The sequence below is a fragment of the Crocodylus siamensis genome, chromosome 3, assembly GCF_052110815.1.
Source record: "Crocodylus siamensis isolate JL-2025a chromosome 3, ASM5211081v1, whole genome shotgun sequence".
In the NCBI taxonomy this organism is placed as follows: Eukaryota; Metazoa; Chordata; order Crocodylia; family Crocodylidae; genus Crocodylus; species Crocodylus siamensis.
In genome coordinates this window covers 35,603,305-35,616,622 of record NC_143397.1, presented here as the reverse complement: position 1 = coordinate 35,616,622, position 13,318 = coordinate 35,603,305, and the positions used below count along the sequence as shown (strand labels likewise).

Sequence of the window (13,318 nt, the reverse complement as noted above, 5' to 3'; positions counted from 1 at the left end):
TCTGGCCCCCAGCGCCTTTCCCCCCTGAGCCCGGGTGACCTGCAGAGAGAAATCACGTCCTCCTGCCCCTCCAGAGCCGAGTGCCCGGCTCGCAGGCCCGGCTCTAGCCCCGAGCTCCGGGTGGGACAGGGCGGGCTTTTCCCCGAGCACGGGCTCCCCCAGGGGAAGTGGTCTCAAGGCAGAGGCTCGAGAGCGATCCCGCTTTCTGGCTAGCCGGTCAATTTTCCTGGGGGCAGAAGCACCGCAGGGGCCTGGAGCTAAAACAGGCTTGGGTTTGGGACCGGCCTCGTGGAGGCTTCCCCAGGCCGAGGGCAAGGCGCGCACAGACAACGCGGAGCAAGGTCATCTGCTCCGAGCCAGCGCAGCAGAACAATCCAAACAAACCGCTTCCAAACCCGCGGCTCACATGCACGTCCCTGTCTCATAAAATAAATCTCAGTAATCATTAGAGCCCCATTCCCTCCTACATATGGCTTTTGTTTATTATAGCAGCTCGCACTGGAAATTAGATTCAGGCCTACAGTTTAAAAAAATAGTTAAGGTGATGTGCACAGCAATCAAACTAGAAAGAGGGTGTGAGGGGAATCAGTGCAGCTGCTTGTGGGGCTAAGCGTGCTTTGCATTTTCTCACAAACTAGCTGAACTACACGGCAAGGCGGAAAAGCAGAGAAACACTATCTTCCAGGTAAACAAAGCCAGGCAGCTCCAGGGGCAGGGTTGGGAGCGATTAAAAGTTAGAAATAAAAATAAAAACCCGTTAGCCAGGGGGGAAAAGGAGTAGAACATAGTCCCGAGCTGGCACCTACCTCCAAAGAAACTGGCAGCCTCCGGGGAGGTGAAACCTCGTCCGCAGTGGAAACAAAAATCTGCATCGTGTGCATTAGGTCTTTGGAAAGGAGAGGATTGCAAGAGATGAGAGAGACCTGCCGCTAGGAACAATGTGAAAAACGGATCTGGTTAGGATAGCATAAATCCCAAAGTGCACGAAGCAGCTGGTCATGATCACCATTTCCATTATTTCTGTCAAATACAATATTATCAGGGACTACTGAAGTACTTACTGTAACTAATGAAGGAAAGTATTACATGCCGAGCACAGAGCACGGCGTTTTGTCCCTGCCAGAGGCCATTAGAGCAGACACCTTTTTTTTCTTTTTTCCATGGGCCTCTTTTGGAGCAAGGATAAACTTGAGAGCTGCTTCTTGTGCGGATCTTCGTTTGGGACAACAAATCACCTCGGGATAAAATAGAACAGAGGCAAAATGGGGGCAGGTGAGCCCAGGCTTCCTGGCCAGAGGAGAGGGCAGTTTGGGCCCCGGACAGCTGGCATGATTTTATAACGAAGCGGCCTGAATCAGCAGCCTGGGGGCAGCTCCCAATGGCCCCAAGCAGCAACTAACTGCGGCAGCTTTGACTCAGTCCCAGGCCTCCGCCAAGCAGAGACCTCGGACACAGGACTGAGGAGGAGAAAGCAGATTCAGCTGCTGAGCAGAATGACTTTTTCATCGGAAGAAAAGGACCAGAAATATGTGTATCCGCCAGGTAATAGCCACGCTACCACTGGAAAACTTTTTAGAGGAGGCAACTTCCAGAAAAGAAAGGCCCAGACTAGGAAGGCCTTGTCCATATGGAATAGGGACTGTACTGTCCCCACTGAAACTTGAGTTAACGGCAAAAGTATCACAGCTTCCACTAACATCAGCAAAACATTTGCTGCGAAGGGACCACATGTGCAAAAGTGCAAACTAATCAGCTTTATACGGGGGTGGGAAGGGGAGGGTTTTTTTTTTACAGGGGATGTGGGAAGGACCCAGCGCAGTGTTGCCGGAGAGAACTGTTATATAAGATGGTTGAGAAGAATTAGGGGGAAAAACCTAATTAAAAATAAATAAATCACACAGCAGAGAGAAATAAATATGTGGAAGGAAATGTTTCTGAATAGACACTGTGTGTGGCATAAATACAAGCTATTGAATACATCAGGGCTTCATTAAATTCCCGATAGATAACATTTGGCTAAATCTATCCGTAGATTAAAACTTCGCATAATAGCACCATAAACGAAAACTTTCTTTTTGTGTGGTCCTTCTGGAGGAACCGATTGAAACATTAGCCCCCGTATAGAGCAATCCCCTCCCAAGTCAGCTCCAGCAATTCGCCTCTCAGCCCTACGGGGATAAGAGGAGAGAAAGAGCCGCGTTAATGAATCCACACGTTGTAGCTGGGAGGAGGAGGAGGAGGAGGCGACACCCTCATGTTTGCCCCACCAGTTTGTTTATTAGGGCTCAGCCTATTTAGGAAGAATTGCTCCGCTGGACTCGGCCCTGCAAAAGCTACAAATATCCTTCTGTTTGCCTTCAAAGAAAAGGGGACACTGCGCTGCATTTGCATGCGAATGGGGAGAGCCAGCTCGGAGATGCTGTTAGCCCCATCAAAGGCCGCGGGGCCGGTAGGCCGGCCGGCCTTTGTTACAGCACCTGCTCCGGCCCCGCGCAGCGCAGCGCGGCGGGCGCACGGCGCTGGGCCCCGCACCCGCGGCCGGACCTGCACACAAAGCAAGCCCGAGATGTGAGGCGTCGCCGCCGGAGTCGGACTAAACAGCCCCAAAGGAGCGACACGACTTCGTGTCAGCTCTAGCTGCTGCCGATTCATTCTCTGGTCCAAACGGAGGTTTGTGTCCAGACAAGGTGCAAAACCATGGCATCAAAAATGCAAGGAGCACGTGGCAAAAGAGCCCCGTGTCCTATACTTTTCAACAGGATTTGCCTCTGAAGAATCCCCAAGGGGAAAAAAATAACCCGCAGTCATGCAGTGCACACACACACACTCCTTCAGAAACAGAGATAGCCCTACATTCTTCCCAGGATGAGGCCAAAAATCACTAGCACTAGGAAGAGGGCAGCCTGGTGACTGGATACTGTATACGGTTACACCTTCTGTCATCTAACAGTACAGGTCGATTACCGAAAAGAAAAGAAAAGAAAAGAAAAGAAAAAAGCTGTGGCAGGGTCTGAGTAATACTCTACGTACTGAGGAGCTCTGTGTAGTAGCCCTAGATACAGACGTATTTTCCCTCTTCAAACTTGCTCTGTTTCATTTGAACATGAACACTTCCCAAAGTGCCTAAAAGTAGGCTTCGAAATCCGGGTCTGGGGACCTAAATACACGCGGTTTGATTTGAGATATGCCCAGCACTCAGGTCCCGTTGGAAGTGGAGGTGGCTGACAATGCTGGGCGCCGCTGACAACCATATTCATTCTGAGCCATAAACCGTGATGCAGCCCTGCTAATTTAAACGCTATTAATACAACGTTTGTGGGATTTACCACACATTTCCCCATGTAGGTTACTCCATCAACTAAAAGAATACGCTCTGGGAACAAAAAATAGACAGGTCTCTTAGAGGAACGTCTTGGATCCTATTTAATTAGGGTCATTTGTGAATAATAATAAAGTCTTCCTACAAAGGCAAATATGGGCTCTGCCTTTGAGAATCCTTTTTTATTAGAAAGCTCAGACATGACCATAGGTATTTTTTGTACCCCAAGGACTCGGGACAAGTAAAAGGGCCCTTCATCTATATGCTGCAAGTGGAGCTGAGCTGAGATCATACCTTCAGTCATTTAGTTTATTAAAAACAATTATTTTAACACTGCATTGCTACAGCTGAAACGCCAAACCAATGTTTGTATCTATCCTCGAGAAAAAAATACCCTGAAATGTGAAAACGTTTAACTACAGGACTTAAAAAAATAAAATAAAACTTCCGCGGTTTAGGAAAGAAATCACATTTCTTCCTTAATCAAAATAGCCTTTAAGTAATATCACGGGAGAGACCTTTGAAATGGAAACGTATACAATTTTAGCCCACGATATTCTTCTAGTGGAGCAGTCCTAGGCCTGATTTTAAACACAGGATTTTCCAGTCCAAACTCTGAATGCTTCCATTTTTGTAAAAAATCACTCGACCAGTAAAAACATCCCTCCTAGCAAAGCCTTGTGTGCTAAAATGTAAATCCGACATGACAAGAACTGCTCGCATGCTTTACTGTGTACATTTATATCTCCCTGTTTTCATTAAGTAAGCATTTAAATTAAATACTGGTGGAGATTTGAAAATGGATTTTCTACTGCCTAAGTTGAAAAGTAAAAAAATGCTCTGATTAACTTCAAATATTGCTTCCTAGTAAGCTAAACATTTAAGCAAAATGTCCTTTAAAAACTGGATACACTATTTGTCTTTTCTTCTGGACGTTTTGACAACTAAACTGATGCAGCCGCGATTTAAAGTACACCCAAAGTATTAAAAAACCTACATTTACTGACTCGAAGGCAACTCGTTTTATCTGTCAGGGAGTGGGACCTGCAGGAAGTGGATTTTCCCCCCGCTAAGGAGTTTTGGACTTTTATTCCCTGGTTAGTCTTCGTTCTTTATTTTGGCCTTTTTATCACCTGTTAGGGCTGGAATGGGCTGGACATCCCGTGGGTCACATCCAGCCGGACTGAGCTACTCACTATAAAGCACCTGGCCTCTTGTTGTTAGTAGGGTTTTCCCTACTAACCTCACATAAAAATGACCAGGCTCTAGAGTCAAGGGAGACTACTAAAGAGGGACCGTCCGAAGCCAATTGTTTGGGTGGGATCTTGTTTTTTTCGGAAAATTAAAAATTTTATTTTTGAAAACGTGTAAAAATTTTACATTAAAAAGGTACAATAATACTTGCCAGTAATTTCTTTTAACAATATTCCTTGTAAAGAGTACGCAGAAAGTACAAAATAAAATAATAATAATAAAAAACCCCTCCGTAAGTCTTATCGTACAAAACACAGGTTAAAATAAGAAATTATAATCTCAGTTTTCTTCTGTGTAAACATGTTCGTCTGAGTTATTTTTTTTTTCCTTTTCTTTTCTTATAAAAGCACAGGAGACGGGTACTAAAAAGTATTGCTGGGCTGAGCTGTCCTCCCTCGACACTTTATTTTTATTGGGCTGAGTTCCTGGACCTGAGAATCTCTGAACGTCAATGGTTTAGAGACATTTTTATATATATCTATATATATCTATATATATATATATATATATCTTATCTATATACTTTTTTTTTCTTTTTTAAGGAAATAGAAGGATAACTGGCGGCGGCGAGTGGGTCCTGCCCGCGCAGCGCGGAGATCGGCTCCGCGCAGACACGGCGGCAGCCGCGGGTGGGAGCGAGACCGGGGGGGGAGAGGAGAGGCCGCAGCGCCTACCTTCCGCGAGGCTTTCCCCCATTAACAATTTGAAATCCTAGCAGTAAAGTTCTCGCCGCCGGAGAGGGCCGTGCCCTGGTGCAGGGTCCCCAAGGCAGCGGCGGCGGCAGAGGACACCGAGGAGGTGACGAGCGACCTGGCGAGGAAGGGCACGACGGCGGACTGCGAGGCGCAGCTGCTGCCGGCCGCGGGGCTCAGGCCGCCGCCCATGATGCTCTCGATGGAGAAGGGCGAGCGGGCCAGGCCCGAGCCCGCCTTGGCCGCGTGCAGGGAGGAGGCCAGCGCCGGGCTGAGCGGCGGCGCGTAGCCGAAGGCGGTCCGGGCCAGGTCGGCGGCGGCGGCGGCGCCCAGGCCGGGCGGGGCGGCGGTGGGCGGCTGCCGGGCCGGCGGTGAGGCGTGGTGGAAGGCGAAGAGGGCGGAGGGCGGCGCGTAGGGCGGCAGCTGGAGGCCGTAGGCGCAGCCGTAGGGGCCATAGCCGTAGGGCGCCGGCGGCGGCGGCGGCTGCAGGAAGGCGCCGGGCTCCGCGCCGCGCAGCAGCAGGTCGGGCGCGGGCAGCGGCTGGCGCTTGAAGCGCTTGCGGCGGCGCAGGAAGGAGCCGTTGTCGAACATGTCGGCGGACTCGGGGTCCAGCGTCCAGTAGTTGCCCTTGCCCGGGTTGCCCGGCTCGCGAGGGATCTTGACGAAGCAGTCGTTGAGCGAGAGGTTGTGGCGGATGCTGTTCTGCCAGGCCGGGAACTTCTCCCGGTAGTAGGGGAAGCGGCCGCTGATGAACTCGCAGATCTCGCTCAGCGTCAGCCGCTTCTTGGGGCTCTGCAGGATGGCCATGGTGATGAGCGCGATGTAGGAGTAGGGCGGCTTCACCAGGCTGCTCTTGCCGCCGCCCGCGCCCCCGCCGCCCGCCGCCGCCGGGAAGGGCCCGCGGGCCGGGGCCGGGGAGCGCGGCGCGGCCGCCGGGGAGCGCGGCAGCAGCAGGTCCTCGCCCGCCTCGTCCTCCTCCTCGTCGTCCTCGTCCTCCTCGGCGGCCGCGGCGGCGCCGCGCGGGCGGGGCGGCTCCTCGTCCTCGCCCACCACGTCGATGTCGGGCTCCTCCGCCAGCCCGCAGGCGTCGGACATGCCCGAGCTCAGCGTCATGGCTCGGCGGCGGCGGCGGGGCAGAGCATGGGCGGCGGCGGGCCGGCGCGGCCCGGGGGCTCGCACTGGGAGCTAGCGAGGCTCCCGCTCCCGCTCCAGCTCCCGGCCCCGGCGGCCGGCGCAGCGCAGCGCCAGCGCCCCCCGCCGCCCGCCCCAGCCTCCGCCGGAGCCTCCGCCGGAGCCGGAGCCAGAGCCAGCGCCGCGGCCGGCAGCAGCAGCCTCCCCGGGCGGGCGGCGGGAGAGCTGCCTGCGCCGCTCCGCTCCCCTCGGCCCTCGGACATCAATGGGGCCGGGGCCGCGGGGCGCGCGGCTAGTAGCGGGCGGGGGCCGGGCCCGGGGGTGGGGTGGGGGAGGCGGCGCACGGGCTGGGGCCGGGGCCGGGGCCGGGAGGGGGCGGCCTCTGCTCCTCCTTATAGCAGAGGGGCGTCACATGGCTCCGCACGTCAGAGCCACCCCGGGGGACGCGCCGCGCTCAGGCTCGCCCGGCTGCGGCCGCGGCTGCCCGGGACTCCCCGCGACCGGGGCCGGGGCAAAAGGCAGCTCAGGCTTTTTCCCGGGGCCTGAGGCACCCCGCCCCCGCGTGCGGCGCTCGGGGACCCGGAGGCAGCCTGGTCGCCCGAAGCGGCGCAGGAGGCAGGAGCGGCCCGGCCGCCGGGTAGGGCCGCGGGGTGACTGCTCCGTGGCCGCCGCTCCTGCCAAACTGCGGTGAGCCTGGCACAAAGCACTGCAGGGACCGGCAGGTTTCCCCCCCTCCCCCCGGGAAGATTTGAGTTAAATCAAGCCGGGATGGAAGCGCTGTCCCGGGCGGAAGCGCTCAGGCAGCCTCTGGTCTCTCTCCCTTCCCCCCCCCCCCCCGTTCGGGCTTTTTGTCACGCGTGGGTGCGACCCAAACCGCTCTGGGCGCCCGTCTTACAAATACGAGTCTTCCCCTCCCCCCCCCCCGTCTGATCGTATTTGTATCGATCTGTTTGGAAGGGAAGAGGGAAGCTCGCTTGTCCTGGGGACACGGGCAGACGGCTATTTACCGCTGCCTTGTGCCAAGGGAAATCAATCGGTGTGTTTTCTTTTTTTTCTTAATCTCTTCTACTTCCAGCTCTGGAGCACACGCAAGGAGGAAGGTTGGCTCGATAGCTTTTTCAATGCCTGGTGACGCGCGATTTATAACAACGACAGATTTTATAACAACAAACGATCAAAGGCATCAAAACATTACAAAAAATGTGAAAGGGGGTCGGAGTCAGCGGAACCCTCCTGCAGTCGCACGGGATTTCAAGCCCCCCAGCCCCGCGGCCGCACGCGCCTCTGGGGGAGTCGCTGCATCACAACCCGCTTGAAACTGGGGCGTTTTATAGACTTTCACTCGGAGGAAAATCAGCCGCCAGCTCCAACAGCCCATTTCAAGAGAAGGCTGCAGTTCAAAAGCCTTTGCAATAGATCCCCCTGCATGAAAAGTTCCAGGCACCACTGCTTCAAGCTGAGGGTTATGTATTTACCGCCTAATCTGCATTACTATTTCCAAATAATCCTATTTCATTTTGTGGAAATCCTGTTTCCATGTTGTGCCTTACTTCTGCAGGAGAACCCCACAACAAAAAGTCACGAAAGCGAAATGCTCGAGAGTTACGCGGCGACTTGTGCGTCCGCAGGCAGGTTCGCGGCTGCACGCGCCACTGCGCTGCTCTCAGCCTGTATTAAGGCAAAGGGCTTTTCCGGGGGCAAATCGTCCCGAGCGGTTTGGGGGGAGCTAAGGCGAGTCCTGCCAAGAAACCCACCGCGCCGCCCCCCGCCCCCTTTTTAGAAAGGCCCTTATTTATTAATTAACTTGATTTTGTTTTCTTTCATTATCGCGTAAGTACTTCCAATTCTCCTTTTTCCTCTTAGGACTCCGCACTGCGTTTTTCTCCACGCCGGGAACCTTGCACCACACAAGCCTCTGGGAAGGCCCCGCTGCAGGCCGAGGCCCGGAGCGGGCTTTCTCGCGCTGTTTTCTTGGGTGTCAGTCAGCCACTCGAGGAAGCCGAGCGGACATTGCCCCCAGGCTGCTATTATAGCCTTTCCGAAGCGTCGACACCCACGTGAAGGAGCCAGCCGGGGACCTGCGTGCCGAGCACGGGCCCTCGTATCTGAGCGGACTCCCGGGCACCTCCCCTGCCAAGCCTGGCACCGCCGCCGGGCGGCTCCGGCCACGGGAGGAAGGCGAGGGGGGCTCCCGCGGGGCGCTAAGCAGCCTCTGCCCGCACACGAGGCGGGTGTGCTCCATCGCGGGCTCTCTTCTGTGCTCCTCTTCTGGATTTCTCAAAGCACCGCTTGTAGATCACCAGCTTGCTCGCTTGTTTTCCCGCTGGTCCCTGGAGCTCTGCTAAAGCTGAAGGCAGGAGAAATGACCCGCACCCCCCACGCACCCTGTTGGGCAGGGACAGCCGGCCGGCAGCCGCAGGGCTGTGCCCAGCTGCAGGAGGGCGCGGAGAGGCCGGGAGCCCTGGGAGCGGCGGGCAGCTCAGCTCTCCCAGGCGCGCACTGCCGGCCGCGCCGCATCTCCCCGCCGCGGCCCGGCGCACGGGACAGCGCCGCCATCTAGCGGGGAGAGGCCGGAGTGCCCCTCGCAGGCAGCCGGCAGCCCGGCCCGGCTCGGGGGCCGCGAGCGACCTGCCCGGCGCTCCTCCCTTGCCCCGCGCAGCCAGGGGCCTGCGGGCAGGAAGACGCCCGCCCGGGGCTGAACATCAGGACAGGATCCGAAGGCGGCCCCTGCTGCGCGCGCAGCTCCGGCTCCTCTACCCGCTTCGCCGCCCCCCCGGCGGTAGCTCCGGGCCGGGCCCTCGCTTGCAGCCAGGCTGCTCCGCTGGCTGGGGGGGTCTGTCTGGATCCCGGCCGCAGGCACCAGCCGGCCCCGCCCTTCGCTCCGTCCGTTTCTTTAGACGCCAAAATTGCTGCGGAGAGCAGCGAGGAGCCGGCACCAGCGCGGCTGAAAGGCCTCGCTGATGAGCGCCCCATCCCGCGCGAGGAGCCGGCCACGGCTGGGGGCGCCTCCCTGGCTCTTTGCTACCGCGGCTGATGCTCTTGTGGAGAAGCTGTGGGCAGCAGGCTCATGCTTTCCCGATTGCCAGCCGCCCCGCCCCTGTCTCCTGGGCCAAGCGCCGCCCTGCGGGGACAAATCTGAACGCGACCCAAGTCATTTCCAGGTCTGTCGCTCCTGTCCTGGCCCATGCAGGCGCTCCTGGCTCGGTGGGAGGACGGGCTTCCTCATCTAAGCAAAGCTTCCCCGGATAATAGGCATCAACGTGATCTGCAATAACTCAGCCTAGCTGAAGCCCTGAGGGTTGGAGTTAGATTCCCCGAGGTATATCATTTGGCATGAAGGATCCCCACGCAAGATGTTTTAGCCTGATCTCCTGTGCAGATTCATAACCCAAGACAGAAATAGAAAAACACAGAAAAATAATAAGAGTTAATTTTATCTACCTATCCATCGATATAGAGATAGATATGTATATATATAGGACCTTATTATATATATACATTTATATATCATATGTGTATATAATAATATAATATATATTATATGTGTGTAACGTGTATCTCTTATATATATTTGTATATGTATAAGTGTGTGTATATATGTGTTACCATTGGGAGGACAGCATGGGAAAACAAGCCCTGCACTGTTCCTAAAAGTTCATGTGCTATCTACAGAGGACTACAGCTGAATGACATCCAAGGCCCAACATATTCTTTCCCCCATATCCAGTCCCCAGGACTCTTGAAGTGTGATGGAGTACGAATTTCTCAGCCAACCTCCACCGTTGGAGTGACTGAATAAGAAGAGATTGGTACTCTTTGCTATCATGATCCAGACCAGCTAGGGCATTCTAAATTAAAACGAATGCCTTGAATTATACAGGGAAGCAGAAAATCAGTCAAGCTTCTTGCATTAGATGAATGGATTCCCACCTGATCTCATATCTGAGTTACTTAGGCTGTTTGCTCTGTGACTTCACTAAGGATCTCCTGGTCCAAGTCATAAGCTAAGGTGACACTGAATGTTGGTGCTGGATTTAAGGCATCTATTTGATCATCATCATACCAAACCTTTATGATGAGACTGGGGTTGTCCTTGCTTTTTAGTATGAGCAGGTATATTTTAGGGAAAAGGTCTCTGGGAATTCTTTGTTTTTTATTAGGTCAAATTAGGACACTACTTTCCCCATTTGCCTTAGAAACACAAGAAGTTAGAGGCATAATTTTAAAGGATATTTTAAAGATAACACTACTATCTGAATTTGTAAAAGCTGGGCATTTTATATGTAAGTTCATGGAAAGACTGCTCCAGAAAGAATTACATTTGTATTCTTATTTTCAAACTTAGTACACATATGTGTACAGGTGCACATTGCTCTTCACTCCTCAAAAATTGGCAGAGTGGAGAATATGGGAGAATTAAAAAAGAGGATGGAAGTGGTAAAGAAAGGGGTAGAATGTCTCAAGTTTTGGAACTACTTTTCTTGGCACAGATAGATGAATACATTATGCACAATGCAAGAAATATTGGAAGGAAGTGAGCCATGCCTCATTCAATGTACCGTATGTCTTACAAGACACAGCAAATGAGGCAGAACGCTACATACTTTCAGAGATGTGCACGGTAATCACACACACATGCATATTACAGCATTCCTTCACTTAAGGCAGCAGAGGCGTAATGAGCAGCTGGCACCCTGGGCAAACCCTGAGGGACAGCGAGGCACAATTCTGAGAGTTGGTGGGGGGTATGGTTTCAAGAGCTGGGGGATGCTCAGGTTTCAAGAGCAGAGGTGGATGCACCAGTCTTACTCATGCTGGGAAATCCAAAACAGACCCCAACTGAGCTTCTGCTGTTACATATTCTGCTAGCTCTGGCTAGGGTCTGTTTTGGAGTCCTCAGCATGGGTAAGCTGTGGATCTGCTCTTGGTGCCAGGGCATGGACTTCATAGGGCTGGAGGATGATTCCAGTGCCACTCCTAACTTGGTGCCCAGGGAAGGAGCCTCTCTGGCCCACCCCTAGTTATGCCACCATCAAACAGGATTTCTCAAAATATAGGTTGTAGGTCCTGAACAGAGAAGAGGGATGGGGAAGATTTCACAAGGGATTAGGAGGTGGAACAAAATTATTAACATTTTGTAACAAAATATGAATAAACAATAACAAATTATAAACATGGATACACAGCATAAGTCTTGCACTATTAGAGTTTGGTATGTTTCACTGCAATTAGATTGTTAAAAACTGAGACCCTCACTAGCATTCTCTGAGGACACTAGAGCTTACCTGAATATGTAAGATGTTAGAGCCCCCGCTAATAAAACAGTCTTAAGCTTGTTCTTTTAGATATCCTGAATGTATTCCACTCAAGTCAATATAAACCATATTAAAATACAATTTATAAAGTAGGGTAAAGTACAAGAAACCCTGCACACAACTATTCAATTAACATGAGTGGATATGTTGAGTGTAACTCACATGGACCAGAAGCACTGTTAAAGTTCACATAGTTATGACATGGTCTACTTTCCAAAGTTGTTTTTTGTTGGCACAGTTTAGCATGTATCTACACCCAGGTTTCAGTCCTACTCCTAACCCCAGAATTTCTGAACGGTAGAAGAGTTCCATTGACAAAACGCTTGCATGAATTCTGCATTAACTGTCCTGGTAAAAGCCGTTGTTCAGCAACATTTCCACAAAAAAGCCTGTCTGGTCATAGTTTTGAACTCCACTATCCTGGGGTCACAGGATGCATCTACATGTGCCAATTTATGGTGCTTTACCTGTTTTTAAGGTGCATTAAGGATGTGGGTCTATACATGCACACCCTTAACGCACCTTAAAATGGTGATTTTAAGTTAATCATGCCTAAATTTGATACCTGCTAAAAGCAGGTATCAAATTTAGGTGCTATTAGCCTAAAATTGCCATTTTTAAGCACACTAAGGGCATGCATAGGTAGACGCATGCCCTTAATGTGCCTTAAAGCAGGTATCAAAATACATGCATAAATGGGTATCAAATTTAGGCACACATAGTTAAGATATCTTAAGGAACATAGTTTCATAGTTTCATAGTTTTTAGGGTCGGAAGGGACCTGAGTAGATCATCCAGTCCGACCCCCTGCCATGGCAGGAAAAAGTACTGGGGTCAAACAACCCCAGCAAGATGTTCATCCAACCTCCTCTTAAAAACCCCCAGGGTAGGAGCCAGCACCACTTCTCTTGGAAGTTGGTTCCAGATCCTAGCCACCCTGACGGTGAAGTAGCGCCTCCTGATATCTAGCCTAAATCTACCCTCTGCCAGCTTGTGACCGTTATTCCTGGTCACTCCTGGCAATGCACGGGGGAATAGTGATTCCCCCAATGCCTGCTGATCCCCCCCTGACTAGTTTATAACAGGCCACTAGATCCCCCCTCAGCCTTCTCTTTTGGAGGCTGAACAGGTTCAGGTCCTGTAGCCTCTCCTCATAGGGCCTGTCCTGCTGTCCCCTGATCATGCGAGTGGCCCTCCTCTGGACCCTCTCCATGTTGTCCACATCCTTCTTGAAGTGCGGTGCCCAGAACTGGATGCAGTACTCCAGCTGCAGCCTGACCAGTGCCACATAGAGGGGGAGGATCACCTCCCTGGACCTGTTCGAGATGCATCTGTGGATGCATGACAAGGTACAACTGGCCTTCCTGACTGCCTCCCCACACTGCTGGCCCATGTTCATCTTGGAGTCAATGATGACTCCAAGATCCTTTTCTGCCTCTGTGCTGACAAGAGGGGAGTTCCCCAACCGGTAGGTATGGTGCTGGTTGTTCCTCCCCCAGGTGCATCACCTTGCACTTGTCTGTGTTGAATCCCATCCTATTCTCATCCGCCCACCCTTGTAACCTGTCTAGGTCCGATTGTAGCCTGTTGCTTCCTTCTAGTGTACC

The 13,318-nt window shown here is 52.7% G+C and overlaps 1 protein-coding gene across 1 annotated transcript; it reads right to left on the bottom strand.

Moving 5' to 3' along the window:
* Positions 1-842: 842 nt before the first annotated feature.
* On the bottom strand, positions 843-6,633 carry FOXD1 (forkhead box D1). Its single transcript, XM_090037193.1, has 2 exons — positions 5,248-6,633; positions 843-929 (listed from the first exon to the last, which is right to left on the bottom strand). Exon 1 carries the CDS (start codon positions 6,376-6,378, stop codon positions 5,269-5,271), a length of 1,110 nt encoding a protein of 369 aa, XP_089893319.1. The 5' UTR covers positions 6,379-6,633; the 3' UTR covers positions 843-929; positions 5,248-5,268.
* Between the last annotated feature and the right edge of the window lie 6,685 nt (positions 6,634-13,318).

What these genes read in the sequence shown, in the direction of transcription:
- FOXD1 (XM_090037193.1), bottom strand. Translation starts at nt 6,378, where the DNA reads ATGACGCTGAGCTCGGGCATGTCCGACGCCTGCGGGCTGGCGGAGGAG.